This window comes from Oncorhynchus clarkii, chromosome 19 (genome assembly GCF_045791955.1).
Source record: "Oncorhynchus clarkii lewisi isolate Uvic-CL-2024 chromosome 19, UVic_Ocla_1.0, whole genome shotgun sequence".
In the NCBI taxonomy this organism is placed as follows: Eukaryota; Metazoa; Chordata; class Actinopteri; order Salmoniformes; family Salmonidae; genus Oncorhynchus; species Oncorhynchus clarkii.
Genome location: NC_092165.1, coordinates 50,740,338 through 50,761,452, shown reverse-complemented (window position 1 = coordinate 50,761,452; position 21,115 = coordinate 50,740,338). Strand labels below are relative to the sequence as shown.

At 46.1% G+C, this 21,115-nt stretch overlaps 1 protein-coding gene across 2 annotated transcripts in view; it reads left to right on the top strand.

Annotated features, from left to right (window-relative positions):
- The window catches only part of LOC139375352 (protein ELYS-like), a 35,143-nt gene extending 15,323 nt beyond the window's left edge, over positions 1-19,820 (top strand). For both annotated transcript variants that reach the window (XM_071117054.1, XM_071117055.1), the window contains 21 exons: positions 3,018-3,122; positions 3,322-3,418; positions 5,983-6,106; positions 6,287-6,343; positions 6,622-6,768; positions 7,902-8,092; positions 8,214-8,358; positions 8,497-8,628; positions 8,823-8,970; positions 9,083-9,233; positions 9,370-9,462; positions 9,678-9,834; positions 10,077-10,292; positions 10,425-11,253; positions 11,673-11,778; positions 11,870-11,991; positions 13,297-13,574; positions 13,755-15,870; positions 15,984-16,084; positions 16,422-16,501; positions 18,780-19,820. In XM_071117054.1, coding sequence (XP_070973155.1) covers positions 3,018-3,122; positions 3,322-3,418; positions 5,983-6,106; positions 6,287-6,343; positions 6,622-6,768; positions 7,902-8,092; positions 8,214-8,358; positions 8,497-8,628; positions 8,823-8,970; positions 9,083-9,233; positions 9,370-9,462; positions 9,678-9,834; positions 10,077-10,292; positions 10,425-11,253; positions 11,673-11,778; positions 11,870-11,991; positions 13,297-13,574; positions 13,755-15,870; positions 15,984-16,084; positions 16,422-16,501; positions 18,780-18,975 — 5,591 coding nt within the window. In that variant the 3' untranslated portion in view covers positions 18,976-19,820. The remainder of the gene's footprint in view (positions 1-3,017; positions 3,123-3,321; positions 3,419-5,982; positions 6,107-6,286; positions 6,344-6,621; positions 6,769-7,901; positions 8,093-8,213; positions 8,359-8,496; positions 8,629-8,822; positions 8,971-9,082; positions 9,234-9,369; positions 9,463-9,677; positions 9,835-10,076; positions 10,293-10,424; positions 11,254-11,672; positions 11,779-11,869; positions 11,992-13,296; positions 13,575-13,754; positions 15,871-15,983; positions 16,085-16,421; positions 16,502-18,779) is intronic.
- Positions 19,821-21,115: the final 1,295 nt, after the last annotated feature.

Below are 21,115 nucleotides of genomic sequence, written 5' to 3'. Positions count from 1 at the left end.
AACAGTCAAATGTTAATGTAATACAAATGGTATAGAGGGAAATAGTCCTATAATAACTACAACCTAAAACTTCTTACCTGGGAATATTGAAGACTCATGTTAAAAGGAACCACCAGCTTTCATATGTTCTCATGTTCTGAGCAAGGAACTGAAACTTTAGCTTTCTTACATAGCACATATTGCACTTTTACTTTCTTCTCCAACACTTTGTTTTTGCATTATTTAAACCAAATTGAACATGTTTCAGTATCTACTTATGGCTAAATTGATTTTATTGATGTTTTATATCAAGTTAAAATAAGTATTAATTCAGTATTGTTGTAATTGTAATTATTACAAATAAAAAAATATATATTTTAAATTGGCCGATTAATCGGCATCGGCTTTTTTGGTCCTCCAATAATCGGTATCGGCGTTGAAAAATTATTATCGGTCGACCTCTAATATGAACCTTACGGATACAATTTGCATTTTTTTGTCTGCCTGTTACTGTGTTTGAGCCTGTGGATTGCTGAAGAAAAGGTTTTTGGATATAAAGAGAGGCTTTATGAACAAAAGGAACATTTATTGAATAAATGAATGTGTTCTGAGTGCAACCATATGAAGATCATCAAAGGTAAGCCATTAATTTTCTCTATTTCTGACTTGTGTAACTCTTCTACTTGGTTGGTTACTGTTTGTAATGATTGTGTGCTGGGCTATGTTCTCAAATAATCGTAAGGTATGCTTTCGCCATAAAGCATTTTTGAAACCTGACACCGTGGTTGGATTCACAATAATTTAATCTTTAAACCTATGCGATAAATCTACGATAATTGAATTTCAACAAGCATTTTTCTACGGCTGGCCATGCTTTCCACCTGGCTGCCCCCTCCTTCTCCCTCACCAAAATCCAGACAGCTGATGTCCTGAAAGAGCTGCAAAATCTGGATCCCTACAAATCAGCTGGGCTAAACAATCTGGACCCTCTCTTTCTAAAATTATCCGCAGAAATTGTTGCAACCCCTATTGCTAGCCTGTTCAACCTCTTTCGTATCGTCTGAGATACCCAAAGATTGGAAAGCTTCCGCAGTCATCCCCCTCTTCAAAAGACAATACTGTGCAGCCGTCTTCCTCGACCTGGCCAAGGCTTTCGACTCCGTCAATCACTGCATTCTTATCGGCATACTCAATAGCCTTGGATTCTCAAATGACTGCCTCGCCTGGTTCACCAACTACCAACTACTAGACAGAGTTCAGTGTGTCAAATCGGAGGGACTGTTATCTGGACCTCTGGCAGTCTAAGGGGGTGCCACAGGGTTCAATTCTCAGGCTGACTCTTTTCTCTGTATACATCAATGATGTTGCTCTTGCTGCTGGTGAATCTCTGATCCACCTCTACGCAGACGACACCATTCTGTATACATCTGGCCCTTCTTTGGACACTGTTAACTAACCTCCAAACGAGCTTTAATGCCATACAATACTCCTTCTGTGGCCTCCAACTGCTTTTAAATGCTAGTAAAACTAAATGCATGCTCTTCAACCGATTGCTGCCCGCACCCGACCGACAAGCATCACTACTCTGGACAGTTCTGACTTAGAATATGTGGACAACTACAAATACCTAGGTGTCTGGTTAGACTATAAACTCTCCTTCCAGACTCACATCAAACATCTCCAATCCAAAGTTAAATCTAGAATTGGCTTCCTATTTCGCAAAAAAGCATCCTTCACTCATGCTGCCAAACACCCTCATAAAACTGACCATGCTACCGATCCTCGACTTCGGCGATGTCATTTACAAAATAGCCTCCAACACTCTACTCAATAAATTGGATGCAGTCTATCACAGTGCCATCCATTTTGTCACCAAAGCCCCATATACTACCCACCACGGTGACCTGTATGCTCCCGTTTGCTGGACCTCACTACATATTCATCGCTAAACCCACTGGCTCCAGGTCATCTATAAGTCCTTGCTAAGTAAAGCCCTGCCTTAACTCAGCTCACTGGTCACCATAGCAGCACCCACCCGTAGCACACGCTCCAGCAGGTATTTTTCACTGGTCATACCCAAAGCTAACACCTACTTTGGCTGCTTTTCCTTCCAGTTCTCTGCTGCCAATGACTGGAACAAATTGCAAAAATCACTGAAGCTGGAGACTTATTTCCCCCTCTAACTTTAGGCATCAGCTGTCAGAGCAGCTTACTGATCACTGTACCTGTACATAGCCAATCTGTAAATAGCACACCCAACATCCTCATCCCCATATTGCTATTTTGCCCCACAGTATCTCTACTTGCACATCATCATCTGCACATCTATCACTCCAGTGTTAATGCTAAATTGTAATTATTTTGCCTCTATGGCCTATTTATTGCCTTACTTCCCTAATCTTACTTAATTTGCACACACTGTACATAGACTGTACGTTTGTTTATCCAATGTAACTCTGCTGTTTTTGTCGCACTGCTTTGCTTTATCTTGGCCAAGTCGCAGTTGAGAACATGTTCTCATTTACAACTGGCCTACCTGGTTAAATAAAGGTGAAATAATAAAATTTATAAATAGTCTGTTCTCTCTGCTACCGCACGGCAAGCAGTACCTGACCACCAAGTCTAGGTCCAAGAGGCTTCTAAACAGCTTCTACCCCCAAACCATAAGACTCCTGAACACCTAATCAAATGGTCACCCAGACTGTTATCTATGCATAGTCACTTTAATAACTCTACCTACATATTACCTCAACTAACCGGTGCCCCCGCACAAGCTCTGTTCCCGGTACACCCCTATATATATATATAAAGTCTCGCTATTGTTATTTTACTGCTGTTACTTTTATTTCTTATTCTTGTAGGTATTTTTTTTTATCTGCATTGTTGGTTAAGGGCCTGTAAGTAAGCATTTCACTATGAAGTCTTCGCCTGTTGTATTCGGTGCATGTGACTAATAAAATGTCATTTGATTTATGTGCCTCTACATACCATGTCATGATATGTCAGAATTGGGTGTTATAATGCAGTTATTTGTGCAGGTCTGCTGGGTCTCATCAATAAGAATCTGGTGTCCAGCCTTATCTCTCAGTACGCCCAGGTGGTCCTCTGGTTCTGTCGGACTGGACTCCTGCCTGAGGGCTCCGGTAAGACCACGTACTGTGGTAGCAGTTCAAACATTTAAGTTCAGTCCATATTCCATGCCACCTTTTGGAACATAGACCACTTTCACCATGTACACCAAAAGTATTGTACGTCATAGGGAGTAGGGTGCCATTTCAGATGCAGTGCTAGAGATGTCCACTATTATAGGTTTGCAATAGTTTTAATTCCCCTGTCAACCAGATGAGGATGCTGTGCAGATCCCCCGGCCCTTCTACAGCTACTCTGTGAACCAGAACTACTACACCATCCGCAGAGAGGAGCTGCAGCAGCTCTCCAAGTGAGTGCTGTTCATATCATCCACGAGCTGGTACAGGACTGATAGTAAAACACATCAACAAGAAGAGACAGGAGAAGTTTAACTTAGTCCCCCCTGTGTCATTCTTCTGAAGATCTGTTTTTGTGATCTTGTATACGGTATGGGTGTTTCTCAAAATGCATACCACTGTGCTCCGAGCACGGGCGCGTTGGGAGTATGAGTCCAAGTCAAAGTTTCAAAATGGAGCACGAAGGGTCTTATCGAATGCATACTCCGTTTGAAAGCTTCATCAGAAATTTATGCAAAGAAATATGACGCAACCAATTTAAAAATGATGCAACATGTCTTAATGTTTCCTATTCACATCTCATATGTTGCCTGACTACAGTATTGTATCTTGATACGTTAATAAATATATGCTGTGTTCATTTTGGCATGTTTACCTGCCTACGTACCGTAGATCGCAAGCCCATAATAAGTTGTTGTGACGTTGTATTAGTTAATGTGACGACTGTTGTTCATCGAATGGTTAAAAGTTTCTAATTGCGTGATTAACTGAAGCAATTATTAACTCATTAACTTGGGGCACCATGGGAGAACTAGTTTTTATTGAGTTTCTATTTCCCAAATTAACTCAAAGAATATCAGAATATCGATTTCACAACAGCCGCTAATTAACCAGTTACCTCTACCAATCTCGTTCTGAACGAACGTCGTATAGACCGTGAATCTGCACGGACCCAGGTCTCACCAATGAGTTCCTACCACACCAATCTTAGTTGAATATGTATTTACTAAAAAGCTAAAATGATTAAAAGATACACATAGACAAAACACATTATAGGCTATTGATTAGAACTTAGTATAACGGGCCAACACACTATGGCGCGTGTTACCCACAATGGGGATTTCAAAGAGAGAGGGGGAAAAGAAAGTACACGAGAGAAATATACATTTGGGTGAATATGTCAGCTATGCTATTCTAACCCTAGCTTTGGCCCAAACTGCCGCTCTTATGGGTCAGAATATAATGATGTAGTTACGTGGGGTAGAACTCTGAGGATTCTCTGCGTGGACCGTTCAGGGGACCGTTTAGCTGCTCGATGACGCACTTCTCCTGCGCTCCTCTCTGATCGTCCTCCCGATGTCTGTGTCCTTTTGGCTTAGGAGTCTGTTCCCTCACCCTTGCTCTGGAAGGGGTCTTCTGAGGACAGACAGCTCTGTAGCTCAGAGCTCACAGCATAGGAATGAAACCCTTTAGATACCACAATTCACTGGGATTGGATGCTAAGGGGGTCCGGCTTGAATTCCCCTGCTTAGACACATCTACTCACCCGTAGCTTGGGTAGAAAATTATTTATTTGTCTTCAAACTTGTTGCGTTCTGTGTTCCTTGACTTTTTAGACCTTGGCTGCAGCTTGGGTCACGTAGTCTCCTCTGTAAATTCTATACTCACAGGTTTTATACCCTTGGGTCAGAAGTGGGTGTAACCCCCTTTAGGGCAATTCTCTGGGCGTACCAAGTTAATGAGGCAAGGTCTAGATTTGACTCAAATACAATTTTAGACAACTAACTTAACATTTCATCTTTACCAAAACATTCCCTTTGATTTGGACATTTTCCACACAACATCAAACATATACTAGGAAAACTCTTCACGTTACAATGTTTTCGTAATAACGTCATCTATTAACCTTTCATAACAAAACAAAAATGACATACATTTTCATATTCCATCTATCGTCATGACCATTGTGGCTGACGGAAACCATTGTTCCAAAGTCCTTTTATTTCATGTTTAATGTTCTGAGGCTGGTTCTCCATAGTGACAGGACAAAGGAATTTGTCTGGCCTGAGATTTACCAGGGGTGTGTGGGGTCATAAAACCCCCCACATCTTCAGACCCCTGGATCTCTCCTCCTCTGTTGGTGTTGAGAGATAATCTGTAGGGTTGTGGTCTCCTGTAACCTGACCTGATCAGGACAGTCATGACAAAGTCAATAGGCCTAACTGGCTAGCTACTACTGTTAGCTTGATAGCCACGAAGAATTGGTAGCTAGCTACCTACAAGTGTTTAATCTACCTTGCATAACATTCATTTTTGGTCACTTTTGCCTGTTTAACTATCTAGCTAGCTCGATTATTACGATTCGCACACATCTAGCTGATAATTATGAAGTAAAACATTAACTTTTGTATGTCTTGTTTTGTCTATTGTTGCCATTGTCCTGGCTGGATAAAGGTTCAGTGAATGGGGAGGTGCAGCGTAAGGTAATACATTTGGAGTGTGGGTGCTTGTCAAAGGGAATGTTTTATATGTTCTCCACACTCTTGTCCTCACAAGAACGTACTCAAGAGAACGTCCTCTGAGAATGTACTCTGAGCATGAGAGCGTGCAGTGCGGTAGTATGCATATTGAGAAACACCCTATATTTGGTATGCGTGTCTCATAGTAGTGTCCATTTTCCTTCATGTTCCTACTGTGGAGTCCTACTGTGAAAGACTGTTTTGGGAAACTAATGCATTTCACGTAAGACCACCTCAACCACCATCAATATTTAGAATGAACCATCTGTTCTTCTCAGGGGGAAGTGGTGTGCAGACTGCCTGATGATTGACGGCTTAGTCGCCCAATGCGGTGATCGCTTGGTTGACCTGTGGAAACGGGACGAGGGCGGGACGGGACAGTATCCGCCACCTACGCTACATGTAAGCATTTGGTACCTGCGCGTGAATGCGCGTGCATTCACGCGCACACAAACACACAGAGCCAAACAAGGATCTAACTTCCTACCTTGAGCACGTACTCTGAATGATTTCCATGATGTAGACATAGTATAACAGAAGCTAAAACACACCTAGTGTTGATCTTCTCTCTGCTGTCCACAGGGCCTGCTGGATATTTACCTCCTGGAGAACATAGATGAATCTGCTAAGCACGCCATCGTATCCTTGCTCTGTACTGGGTTCCCTCGCAACCATCTTACTAAGTGTTCATATCAGGGAATTGGTTTGATTTTAAATGCTGTGTCCCGTCCTTACACTCCTAACCCACACAAGTGCCTAGACTTGTGAAATCCACCTAACACATACAGACCCACTCTTCTACACACACACACACACACACACACACACACACACACACACACACACACACACACACAGTATATTGAGACAGAACACACTTCTTCTCTCTATGTGTGAGCCTTGACCCCTCCCCCCAGGTGATCTACCTGTTGTTGGATGTGATGTATTCCTTCCCCAACAAGAGCGGTGGGTCTGTGGAGTCCTTCCCCACTGCCTTCGCCATCCCCATCGGCCTGGTCAAACTGGTGCAGGGCTTCTGGCTGCTGGACCACCACGACCACCAGGTAAACGCGCACACACGTGCACATATACAGGCCAGACAATACAGGGTTATAACCAGTCACATTTCAGAAGACTATCTGGAAGTTAGCATTTAGCAAGGATAGTGTTTGGTTTGTGATGGGGCCTTTTCCCCGTAACTCAAACCTTGCATGTGGAATTTCAAATGTCTACAGTGAGTTATTTCATAGAATGATTCGTTGGTAGACGGATTACCAGGATGTGTACTCAAAGCATGCGCAGACCAACTGGCAAGTGTCTTCACTGACATGTTCAACCTCTCCCTGACCGAGTCTGTAATACCTGCATGTTTCAAACAGATCACCATAGTCCCTGTGCCCAAGGAAGCGAAGGTAACCTGTCTAAATGATTACCGCCCCGTAGCACTCATGTCGGTAGCCATGAAGTGCTTTGAAAGGCAGTTCATGGCTTACATCAACACCATCACTCCAGAAACCCTGGACCCACATCTGCCATGCTGGTCCTCAACACTGTGGCCTCTCTGGGGTGTGTGCTTAGTCCCCTCCTGTACTCCCTGTTCACCCACTGCTCGGCATCTGACCGTAAAGCGCCACAGAGGGTAGTGCATACGGCCCAGTACATCACTGGGGCCAAGCTTCCTGCCATCCAGGACCACTATACCAGGCGGTGTCAGAGGAAGACCCTAAAAATTGTCAGACTCCAGCCACCCAAGTCATAGACTGTTCTCTCTGCTACCGCATGGCAAGCGGTACCGGAGCGCCACGTCTAAGACCGAAAGGCTCCATAAAAGCTTCTACCCCCCAAGCCATAAGACTGCTCAACAATTAATCAAATGGCCAGCCGGAATATTTACTTTGTTTTTACACTGCTGCTACTCGCTGTCTATCTATGCATAGTCAGTATATAAATAACCTTGACTTACCTGTACCCCTGCACATTGACCCGGTATCCCCTGTACATAGCTTCGTTATTGTTATGTGATTTTCTTGTTACTTTATTTATATTTATACTTTTGTTTATATAGTAAATATTTTCTATTTTTTCTTGTAAGTAATCACATTAAGGTTGTATTCGGTGCATGTGACAAATTTGATTTGATAAAGGTAGTGATAAAATGGTTTCATCTAGTTGACACCTGAACTTTGACCCTCTCCAGAACTCCCTGGAGATGCTGCTGCACCCCACCACCTCCCCGTCCCTGTGGGGCTGGCAGCATGATCGCATCCTGCAAGCTCTCATGTGCCAGGGGAAACACGGGATCGCCCTGCGCTACCTCCACGTTATGAAGCCCCCCCTCTCTTCCACCGCTCAGGCCCAGCTCTGCCTGGCTGTGCTGCTACACAACAGGTGGCTGTTATAAGTGTGTGTGTGTGTTTGCTAGCATCCGTGCTAACAGTGACGGCATTGTGATGTTTTTTTTATTCTTCCTGGTACAGTTAACACGTCTGTGTAACCCCTCTCCGTGTAGGTGTCTGGTGGAGGCCTGGGCCATGCTGAGGCAGCACTCCAACAGCCTGAACACGGAGGAGTTGTTAAGTTTCCTCTACCAGACCTGTCAGGAGCTTGGCCTCATGAAGGAGCTGCTCAAACTGCCCCTGGGTCTGGCTGAACAAGTAGGATGCCTTGTTCCCCCAACTTTCCTTTCTACCAGGGCGAAATCACGAACCTGGCATGCTCATCAATAACATGTGTTTTCATGTGACAATCCCATCTCTGAAGATTTACCTGTGTGTGTGTGTGTGTGTGTGTAGGAGTGCTTGGAGAGGTTCCTGCAGGGTACAGGGGGTCTCCAGAACAGAGAGCTACTGATGATGCACTACCTGCAGCAGGCTAACTACGTCCCCGCCCTGCAGCTCAACCACACCCTCAAGATGAACATGGTGGTACGTTCACATTTACATTCATATTTAAATAAACTCATGGTTTATTTATACACTTCACCAATACAAAACATATGCTACGAGAAATGTTGAGCATGTTTTTAGAAATAAGTCACCCTAACGTGTATGTGTTGATATGACATGTTGCTGAAATCTGCCCTTAATGTTTCCATTCCGTTCATATATCTGTTCTCCAGAACGAGAGGGATCCCAAGCTGAAGGAGAGAACCAAAACCAGGAACTCAATCCTGGACCAGTACGGGAAAGTTCTTCCTCGGGTCCAGAGGAAGCTGGCCACGGAAAGAGCTAAGCCATACCACCACCCCTCCACCATCCTCAGAGAGGGTACGTGACCTTGTCCCTCCTAGCTTCTTATTACACTGCTCTGTACACGCTTCAAGGTTCGATTTATGTTTTCAGCGTGACCCTTGACTTCGATAATGTGTGTTCTTCTTAGTGTCGCGGCCACAGCCGCTGTCGACCATCGCCAAGCGGTCGGCCAATGAGAACGTGCTGACCAGAGCGGCGTTCATCAACAGCGTCCTGTCGAAGATCGAGGAGGTGTGGGTGGGGAAGAACCCCACGCCCCAGTCCTCCCCACTCAAGAGGTGAGACCCCAACCGCCCTGTCCCCAACCCCCCCCTTTCTGACTAAGATGTAAGTAAGTGGTAAAGATGGGTTATCCACCCCTGGATTTGATCTGTTCAATTGAGTTGTTTCCCTTCCCCTCTCCACGCCACCCAGCCCCAGGGCAGCGGAGGTGCTCTTCCCCTCCCGGGATCTGCCCGAGGCCTTCGTGGGCACGCCTATCACCATGGCCTCCAAGAGGAAGTCCAGGTACGACACACACCGAACCTCAACTTGACATAATCCCACCGAACTCAGACTCAAGTTAATCATACATCCATCCATGTCAATGAGAGGTTTGGGTGGAAGTATGTAAGATGAGCTATAAATGACATGCCGCTAGTCTTTTGTGTAAGAGGTTTGACATGTTGATTTCAATACATCTGACATGCTTTCCTAACCCTTCCTCCTGTCACAACCCCCAGGGTGCTGGACCTAGTGGTTCACCCCTCTCAGACCACTCCTCCAGAGGGGGCACGACCCCTGCTGACACCCCCTAGGGCAGCTAGCTCCTGGAACCCCCCCAAAAGTATCAACAAGGCCCCTGAGCTCAGCCTGCTGCAGACCCCACAGGTGGTCAAGGTAAGACCCAGACAAAAGGGGAGGGTGTCGACTGTCCCCACTGTCACACATGCTCCCACATCCTAGACACTGATGCTCACTGGCACGATGACTGGAAATCCCCTAGTTTTATAGCTTGGCTGGGAATGAACTCCTACTAGAAGTCACATGGTCCTGAACACCACTGTGCCTGAGACCTAAGCCTTCTGCAGTGGGTTGTCAACTGTGTGTTTGAAACTCAAATGGTTGTTTCTTTCCCGTAGCGAGCGCGAGCCCTGGCAACGTCCGGTCCCTTGTTCTCGGCCTTCACCCCTCAGTCCATCCTGAGGAGCAGCCTGCGCCCCACCCCCGTGGCCACCCCCTCTGCCTCTCCCGGGCGCTCTGTCACCCCCCCACTGTGCCCCAAGGAGAGTCGCATCACTTTCATCGAGGAGACTGCCTCGCAGTCAGAGAAAGGCACCCTCCACTGGAGCAACGGGGTAAGACCTCCTGGACCACTGGGCCTTATTTAGCAACATAACAGTGGAATTGAGAGAGTCTTTCTATGAAAAAACTTTTCAGATACTTTACCCTTGTGTACCATGTTAATGATTTTGTTTTGTACTCTACAGATCGCAACCGAGAATGAGATTAGCCTGCTGACAAGAGGCTCTCCACTGTCAAAGGCTGGACCTGAGGCCTGGACCTCACACTCTGCTGACTATGATGAGGAAGAGCAGGAAGAGGTGCAGGAGGTGAAGGTGACACATGTGAAGTTCCTGCAACCACCGGTCCGCGAGCCCTCACCAGAGAGTGGAGCGTCTGAGAGCGGCTCCTCTGTCGTGGTAACTGCATTGCCTAGCACGTTACCAGGACGACTCAGCCTAGGCTTGGAGACGAGCCAGGCCTCTGTCCTTTCAACGGACACCACACTGGAGTTCCATGATGCACCTCTGCCTGAAGACCTGGAGATGGAGGCGCTGCAACATCCAGCCAATGAGGTCACATATGAGGATGATGATGAAGTGGTGATTAACCTCAAAACTCAAGCAGTACTGGAAGCCCCACTCTCAAAGGAGGAAGTGCAGCCTGCAGCAGCCAATGAGCTGACTCTCCTCCTGTCACTGGAGGAAGGGCAGAACAAGGACCCGCAAGTAAAGGAAGAGGCGGTCAGCAGAGAAGTGGAGCTGGACCAGGAAGTAGGGGAGATGGAGGTCAGCCCTGACCAAGAGCCTAAGGCAGAAAATGAAGTTGTAGTCCAACCAAGGGTCACACAGGCAGTAGAACCAACTCCTGACACGGAGGTGGTTGAGGAATCTAACCTTCACCAGGAAGTTATTGATATGCCCAACCATGAGCTTGAGGTGGAGACTGCGGAGGTGGTGGAAGAGGGGACTCCCAAAGAGGATGAATCTCAACCCACTGAACCAATGAAACCTGTGGATGCCACAGAACACACTGGTGAGGGTTCCACCCACCTGTGAGGACATCACTCAGCCAGGATCTTACAGATGCTCCAGTAGACAAATTAAATACATTACATTCATGTCCTGCTTGGTTTCAGCTCTGTGTAGATGGTGTCAAATTATTCAAACCTGTGTAGTCTGAGGCAAAGTGAACACCAAAAATGTGTGTTCAATCAAAAACGTTAATGTTTTTGAGGAACAGTTTAGATTATCCTCACTGTGCAAAGGCACGCCCGTTTGAGGTGATTTAGGCTTTGATAATGTACTGAGGGCCTGTGAGGGGGAGCTCAGTGCAGGTAACCGAGCTAAACCTAACCACATCGAAATACTAAGCTTGGAAGAGTTTTACCCAGACAGGACTCATCTTGATGCACTTGATTTTAAACCTGGTTGATTCCTCTCTTGCTCTTGTAGATCTGGATGAGTTTGTGGAGCACCATCTGTTTGGCAACGACCTGTCTCCTCCCCTGACCCGCTCGGGCATCCACAAGGCTTCTGACAACTGGACATCCTTCAACAAGTACGTCCTGAAACACACAACCAATATTGTTGGGATGCATGTGCTTACAACCATTTATTGATATTAAACCTCCTCTCTCTCCCCTGGGCAGTGAGCCGGTGTGTGACGTGGTAAAGGAGGAGTCTACTCCTACAGCCGTCCCCCTGGCCCTCACCACCCAGAAGTCTCTGGTGTCCGTAGCCACCTCAGACCCCACGGGCACCGACTCCCAATGTGAGTGATCTCTCACCTCTTGCTCATGACTGTTTTATTTGTCACATACATTAACTTCTAGGTCATGCGATCAGAGATCTAACACGGGCTCACTGTACGAGCTACAACCACAAATTATTTTGTGTTTTTATTGGCTGGCAGCGGGATTAACACCTCTCTGGGCTAATACCGACCAATAATGGTCTGGAATGCTCATAATTAGAGATGCACGATATATCGGTGAACATATCGGAATCTGACGGTATTAGTTAAAAATACCAACATCGGTATCATCCGATGTCTAGTTTAACACCGATGTTAAAACCGATGTCAACGGTACCGTACATACATGACGTAATAACGGCACGTAAAATGTTGCTCTACACGTGCAACACAGCATTCCTAACCTAGCCCACAATGTCTGCTGTGTGGATCGAAGAGTAAGAACATTTCAGCGAGACAACTCAAAGGTGAAATCCATTAAAGGCAAGATAATGGGATTCATTGCCCTTGACAATCAACCAGAGTTACACAGTAATAGCGTCACTGCTATTAGCTTCACGACAATCATACTATAGAACGCAGTTTAGGTCTTTGCGTGTCAAAAAATATAGTAGCACAGTCAAAGCTGTAAAGTCTGCAAACAAGCAAACACCGGCCACGAACAATGTTTACAATACCGCGTTGGTAATGAAGCATCATTTGTTCAACCGTAACTGGGGTAGCTAGCTTTAGCTTGGTACCTAGCTAGCACCAATACAACCAGCCTGAAAACAATGACCAGTGGAAACTGTGGTCTTTTTCATTATTCTAAGCAACGATTTTGGAATCCTTGTAAGTATTAGCTAGGTTGCCACTTTTGAAATTGAACTTCAGTTCATGAACATACATAGCTAACCAGCTACTTAACTCAGTTGCCCAACGCTAACTTTGTATGCAGCCAGCTAGTCAGGTAAGAACAAATTCTTATTAACAATGAGGGCCCGGACAACACTGGGCCAATTGTGCGCCGCCCTATGGGACTCCCAATCCCGGCCGGATGTGATACAGCCTGGATTCGAACCAGGGACTGTAGTGACGCCTCTTGCACTGATGCAGTGCCCTAGACCGCTGCATCTGTTTTGTGTGTGTGTGTGTTAACTATTTAACTGTACTAGAATGCTTAAAAGGCTGCTAAAAATGTAAATATCTTATCAGTAGTGGTTTTTTTCGCAAGGAAATATCGGATATCGGTATCGGGCAAAAATGTCATTGGTGCATCGCTACTCATAATAGCTAATGTTACCTTTAGTGAGTGTGTTTGATGGGGCTCTTCCCTCCCTGTAGCTGTGGTGAGCCTGAACGACAATGAGGAACTCTCTAGTTCTGTGTTGGAGGATGATGATGAAGATGAGTCAGATGGTCCTGCTGAGCAGGACTCGGGCAGCGAGGTGGAGGTCATCGAGGAGGTGCAGGGGAACGGGAGGCAGCGAGCCCCCTTGCCGCCCCCCTCTCTCTTCCTGGACCAGCTCCCGCCCCTGCAGCCACACCCCCAGTTCCTGCCTGCACTATCGGAGCAGGATGCAGCTGTGCTCTCATTGGTCACCACAGAGGAAGACCTAAAGGTAAAACAGTGACTGTCTTAGGATTTCATAACTCAGTCATGTAAGCAGTGTAGACCTAAATGCTGTGGGTGACTGATGTTAAAAGTTGCACTTTTTGAAAAGGGGGTGAAAGTATCTTGTTTTGTGATCGTAGGTTTTGCTCTATAAATGTTCTCATGCTTCTGTGTTTTTCCCCTGCAGATGGTGGGGGATGACCTAGAGGGGGAGGTGGTGATGGTGAGGCTGGGGGTAGGAGGAGATGAGGCAGAGGGGATTTGCTACACAGAGCTGAAGCCCTCCACCACCCTGCTGGTTCCTCTGGAGCTGGTGGAGGGGCATGCCCTGGCCGACGGCGCCCACCTGGGGCTCATTGAGGTGGGGGAAGGCAGCCAACCAGAGGTAGCCACCTCTGGAGCCCACAGCAGCTTCTCTCTGATTCTGGAGGATGGGGATGACGATGCAGACACGGTACCACTAGAACCCAGTAAGCATCTGACCACAGAGGAGGCAGGTGGCACGTCTGAGACGCCTGTGACCGACCCGGAGGTCATCTGCCTGGGTACGGACAACCAGGACACCCTGGCTGCAGCTGAGCCCCTGCAGGAGCAGAAGGCTGAGATGGACACCCTGGAGGGGATGGACACCCTGGAGGGGATGGACACCCTGGAGGGGATCATGGATAGCTGGACGGAGGCAGAGACTGGTGGAACTGAGGCCATGTCAAAGGAGAATGTTCCTCTAGTCACGGACGTCCTGCCTGAATCCTTTGAGGCTAAACCAGCCAGATCAGCTGAAGATGTTGACACAGACCATGTAGAAGAGCCAGATGAGATCCCTGCTGACTCTGAACCAACCAAAGCAGAAGAGACGTCACCAGTCCTGGATGAGAATGAGCAGCCGAACGGAGCGTTGGAGGAAACCGAAGAGATGACCATGGAAGAGGAGACTCTCTCGTGTGCTCATCGAAAGGAGGAGATGAAGGCAGACGTTGTTGAGCTAGAAGAAGAGCGAGAGGAGCCCGTCTCTGTCCCTGCAGACCAGCCTCTGCCTCAGGTAGAAAGCAATGGATCCATCCAGTCAGACAACCATGAACCTGTCCAGGGAGAAGCCATAAGTGAGTTGGCAGCCATACTTGAAGAAGAAGCTGCTCAAACCGGAAAGCTCTCTATAGCCAGTGTGGAGGAGAGGAATCCGGACAAGACTTCCAACAGCCAGTCTAAGTCTGTGGAGGAAATCTCAGAGGGGGTCAGGAAAGCCCCGTCCACTCCGACACGCAGGATAACCAACCAGAGGAAGATGGTGAAGTTTACCTCAGTGGAGGCGGAGAGGCCTGGGTCAGAGGACGAGAGGCCGGCGGGACAGACTGAGATGGAGACAGACGCTCAGGTCCCAATCACACCCAGACGGATCACCAGGAGCTTCCGGCACGGCCAGGACTTCGGAGTTCCCGTCACACCTCGCCGAAGCGCTCGGAAAACTGAATCCCAGCCAGAACCGGAGCCTTGGAGAGAGCAGGAGGAGAGGAAAAGGGAGGAAGAGGTCCCGGCGGAAACTGTGGTCCTCTCAAAGGCCACCCCGACCAAGCAGCGCACTCCACAGAAGGCCACTCCGAGGACGGGAACCCGTCAGACCAGGAACACCCAGGTGGGGAGCAACAGAGAGCCAACAGCCATGGATGAAACAGCCAACCAGGTGTCAGTTCAGTCTGTTACACGCAGCGCTAGGAAAAGCACAACTGGAACCAAGACCCCAGCCGCCCATACTCAGTCGGTGGTCCCTGAGGAGGAAGAGAAGGGGAATGATGAAAGGGCCAAACAGCCCAGCAGTCCAGGCAGGGTGACCCGCAAATCGACCCGTGCGGGCGTGACCCTCGCCCTTTTCACAGAGGAAGGGGTTGCTCTGACCCCTCCTCGCAGCCGGAGGAAGACGAGGGGTGAAGGCACCGCTGAGAAGACGCCCTCCGCACTCGCCCTGGATGACCCGCCCCTCAGCATCTACCGCCGACCAACCAGGAGCCGCCTGTGGAACCACCAGGAGGAGGACCTTCCCCTGTTGGAGACGCCGCTGGAGGTGGTCTCCGGAACGCCGGTGGCCGACGCCCTCATCCAGAGACTCCGTGACGAGGAGGTCAAGAGGGAAGTGGTTGAGGCCCCGGTCATCACAGAGATGGTGAGAGTCAAGAGGAGAGTCACCAAGTCATTGGGTCAGCGGTCGCCCTCTCCACTCCCGATGGGAGACATCATGGTGCCCGAGGCCGACCAGGGAAGCCCCGTCAGGGACTCGTTCATCTACTCACCACCTCGAAGGAGAACCAGAGGTAACTTGCTCCTAATTTTTTAGCACATTTGCCTGTCAGACTTTGTGGTTAGAAGAGGAAGGTTATTCTGTAGTTCTGGCTTTCTTTCACACCTTTCATCTTCTGTCTGATAGGTAGGAGAGTAGAGTCTCCCGGTCAGAATGACATGTCTGCGCCTCCTGTTACTCGTACCAGGCGACCGGCGGACACCACTGCAGCACAGCCTGATAACGAGGTCAGTTGATCACGTCCTTTAGACTGATGTTAGACAAGACAGGACTGGCCGGTTCCATTTGCCTCCATAGCCCTGCTCCCTCAGCCACTACTTTAGTGTTCACAGGTTTAAATGGACTGTCTAGGTTTACACAATATGGTGGAGATGATTTCTCCACCTAGCCCTCAAATACAATAACTGGTTCCTTTGGCATATTGCACTCACCTATCCCATCCTCTCAGATCTGTGAACATAGAGGCCGTGTTCACAGATACATGGTCATTTGCTACATGTCAGGTTGCTGTTAGCTAAAACCATATTCAAGCTTAGTCTCTGACTATATCTTTCTATTGCTCAGGAAAAGAACTCGTCAGAAGACGATGTGGAGAAAGAGACGGCTGCTGCTAAAACCAAAGCACCCAAGAGGCGAACAACCAAGTAAGTTCTGTTGACATACGGCCATCGGCGTTCCTCTAGTCAAAGCTTGCCCTAACATGTGAGTGCTCCATCTGCAATGTGAGTGCTCCATCTGCAATGTGAGTGCTCCAACCCGCCAGGACTTGACATTAGCTGTTGTCCGGGACAAGTAAATAAATTGGCGGACAAAAGAATATACCATTTTTAAAAAATATATTTTTTTATCGCACAGTATCAAACAATTACACAGATCAGAATTGCATCAGAGGGGCCAACAGTGGAATAATATTACAATCTATTTTTCATGTACATAAAAAAAGCCTACAGGTCAGTGTAGGTGATATGCATATTGGCTACAGCCTTATGTCCAAACAGATGTTGACATGAGTGAGGCGCCAGAAAATGTAGCTAAACTTTAATGAGCTTTAATGAGACGTTTAGTTAAATAAATATATGTTAAACTGCAGTCATTTTTGACTAATATAATGAAGGATAATTAACATTAACGTCTAAGATTCTGTCGACATACTCGAGGCATGGTTCGTTCAGATCAAATGGTCACAAAACCGGAGAGTGAAGGACAGGGCCTGTTGCACACCGCGCATCTCCCAACTTGAATCAAAGCGGAGGTGGTCAGCATTTTGAAACTATTTCACCATAAACTTAATTGTTTAAAATATGGATGATTTGTCATGCAGCATATTGTTTCAAAGTAGCCTAGCCAAAATACAACAACATAAATGTTGAGGTAATTATTTAATAAACACGTAATATGCCATTTAAACCAGCATTTTACTCTGTTTTATTGGTTTTCAAAAACGTTATTTTATTGTCCAGAAGCAAAAGGCATAATCCTAGTCATTAGTAACCCGTGCTAGTTGATGATAATCCTAGTCATTAGTAAACCGTGCTAGTTGATGATAATCCTAGTCATTAGTAACCCGTTCTAGTTGATGATAATCCTAGTCATTAGTAAACCGTGCTAGTTGATGATAATCCTAGTCATTAGTAACCCGTGCTAGTTGATGATAATCCTAGTCATTAGTAACCCGTGCTAGTTGATGATAATCCTAGTCATATTAAGAACCCGTGCTAGTTGATGATAATCCTAGTCATTAGTAAACCGTGCTAGTTGATGATAATCCTAGTCATTAGTAAACCGTGCTAGTTGATGATAATCCTTGTCATATTAGTAACCAGTGCTAGTTGATGATAATCCTAGTCATATTAGTAACCCGTGCTAGTTGATGATAATCCTAGTCATATTAGTAACCAGTGCTAGTTGATGATAATCCTAGTCATATTAGTAACCAGTGCTAGTTGATGATAATCCTAGTCATTAGTAACCCGTGCTAGTTGATGATAATCCTAGTCATTAGTAACCCGTGCTAGTTGATGATAATCCTAGTCATATTAAGAACCCGTGCTAGTTGATGATAATCCTAGTCATTAGTAACCCGTGCTAGTTGATGATAATCCTAGTCATTAGTAAACCGTGCTAGTTGATGATAATCCTAGTCATATTAAGAACCCGTGCTAGTTGATGATAATCCTAGTCATTAGTAAACCGTGCTAGTTGATGATAATCCTAGTCATTAGTAAACCGTGCTAGTTGATGATAATCCTAGTCATTAGTAACCCGTGCTAGTTGATGATAATCCTAGTCATTAGTAACCCGTGCTAGTTGATGATAATCCTAGTCATATTAAGAACCCGTGCTAGTTGATGATAATCCTAGTCATTAGTAACCCGTGCTAGTTGATGATAATCCTAGTCATATTAAGAACCCATGCTAGTTGATGATAATCCTAGTCATTAGTAAACCGTTGTAGTTGATGATAATCCTGGTCATTAGTAAACCGTGCTAGTTGATGATAATCCTAGTCATTAGTAACCCGTGCTAGTTGATGATAATCCTAGTCATTAGTAAACCGTGCTAGTTGATGATAATCCTAGTCAAGGGTGGCCAACCATACTACAGGAGAGTCTTGTAAATGGGCAGTGTTGTGTTTTTAGACAGGCTTGACACAGAATCCAATGGGCAGTGTAGTGTTTTTAGACAGGCTTGAATATGCAAAGAAACCCATGGGCAGTGTAGTCTACATTTTAGTTTGATTCTCTACCATATAGAAACTATAGTACGGCATTTTATTTTGTAAAGTGGGGTGACAAGTGACTGGAGATTCTGTCCTATTTGTCCAAAGCACAAATGGCAAAAAAGTTTGTCGCGCCCTGCTCACTCTCTATCAGTTTGTTCCAGAAGTCACGAGATGACCTTTTCTCTCTTACTCTCCCCCAGGCGCAATGCAGCGCCCCCTCCCCCAGCCAAGGTGGATTTAATCTCTCCTATGCCCAGCCCGGCCAAGCCCGCCCCGCGCACCACGAGGAGGCTGGTGGAGGAGAACGATGCCCCAGCCTCCCGGATGAACCTCCGACGCAAACGAGTGCTGGAGGCAATCTTCCCCAAACCAGTCACCCGCAGGAAGAAACTATGATCGGATGCCAATTTAGCCCTGAACAAACTACAGCATCAACTTGGAATCTTACAGACTGAACTCATAGGGTGAATCTCCTCGTCTCCTTTCCTTCAACTGCCCTGAAAAATAGGATGGGGGAAAGTAGTATGGTGCCTGCTGGGTATTTGCTTTTCAATACACTATAACGCAGATGAAGAAAAGGAGACAGAGGAATCCATTCTAGAGATGCATCTGTGGACTGGACTCCTAACTTTACTCTGAGGAAACTATTTTATTCAGATTTTCTTTTAACGGTTACAGCCTGGGTTTTTGTATTTAAGACAGACAACCAGTGGAGAAATGTTTTTTTAAATGAATTAAGCAAATTTAATTGGATATTAATAAAATAATTTTCTATAAATTATTGTTATGTTTACAGGGTGGAAGACTGGGGGACTTGAACACCAAAAAAGTGTTTTTTATTTCTGGAGAATTCTTACATTTCTATAAATTGATGCGTATGTAAATAGTCTCTCTTGCCATGTTATGAATAAAGTTGAATACTTGTGAATGATCTGTGCTAAATTTGTGTTTTGAAAATGTTTGGCTCATAATCACGATGCCAATATCAGCCTTAAGACAATATTTAAGTTAATTGCTGTTTTTCGAGTGATTTAATTTGCAATGATTTGGATAATTTTGGCGTCTTTTCCTGTACTGTATCACTAACATGTATATAACCTACACAGTAAATCCACTGGGGCTGATGAGGCTTGTTTTAAGGTCGTTTATTTGACCAGCATAACATGCAGATGAATGTAGAATGTCTTATTTTCCGTGACTGCTCTTTGACAATACGCTAAAGCTGAAGTATTTCATTGAGACTGTGTGGAGTTCTTGTCTCTGTCCAATGTTCTGCTCTTACCAGTAAGCAATAAGAAGCAAGTAGTAAGACTTGATCCTGATTGGCTAGAAACCTTGATTGTGTACATTTAGTAGTGGGGCACGAGTATTTGAATTGTCCCATTTTGATTTATGACCAATTTAAGGTCAGGGTCAGATCGAGCTAGATAAGACAATTGAAATAGGGCAATCATGGGCCCAAAATGGCAGTATAAGACGGATGGGGACTGAGGGTTCAGGGAGTTATTAGTATTGGCTCATATGACAAAAGTCAACTGTGTGTATCAGTAATCTAACTTTTATAAAGTTTAGTGTGTTTAGTGTTAGGTTCTAATTCTGAGTAAAACACTCGACGGACACTATAAACACTAACCAAGTTTAATTCTTCCCAGTCAATACAGCTGCATTAGACAAATACGTTTTCACACTGCTGGTATTTAACCCTTCCTCATTGGATGAGTCTCCTGCACATCTGTACAAACATCATTCTTTACTGCTTGGCAGGACACTAGTGAAATGGGCCATCAACTTTAATTCTCCCATAAGGTGACCTGACCTCAACCTCCCCCCCCCCCCCCCCCCCATCACTAATCCATGGCTCCCTCCCCTTATCAATTCCTGCCACGTAATCGCTTCCCTGCACTCAACACATTCCAAGCTTTGTTGCACACACTATATACATTCCTCCTATAACCGTTAACTTCTGGTGTAGACCCTCTAAACCTCAGCACTCCATCAGTGACATGAAGAGGTATATTTCATATTCTCAGAACCTAACACTAGCCTTTCTCGGTAAATGGCTGTGCGTGTCAGTAGCCTTCCTGAAAGACAAACTTTCTAAAGGTGTTGTGTGTGTCTATAATTCATACAGGGAGATGCAGATTGAAAGTGATCAGGTTACTTAGCTACTCCCCTCGGCTGCATCTCAATAGTCTAGAATGGTCTTCACGTGTCTTCTCCATCTGCACTATCTGGAAATAAATGCTTGGTGAAAGCAACATGGATGATGACTGTGTGCACAGGAGCAACAGATCAATAGACACCCCGCCCAGGACCCACGCTGAGAAGACCTACAGCCACATACACCCCCCCCAAGTCAACCATGCCCACACCCCATTTAGGTCCCCTCAGATCAGACCTTTGCCCACCCCACCCCCGCAAAGAGGGCCTCAACATGTCAGTCAGACATGCGCCCAGGTCGTGAGTGTGCAAACAGGCCCAACCCCCACTCTTACACTAGCCAAGCCATTGTCTGCTCTGTACCATCACTCATTCA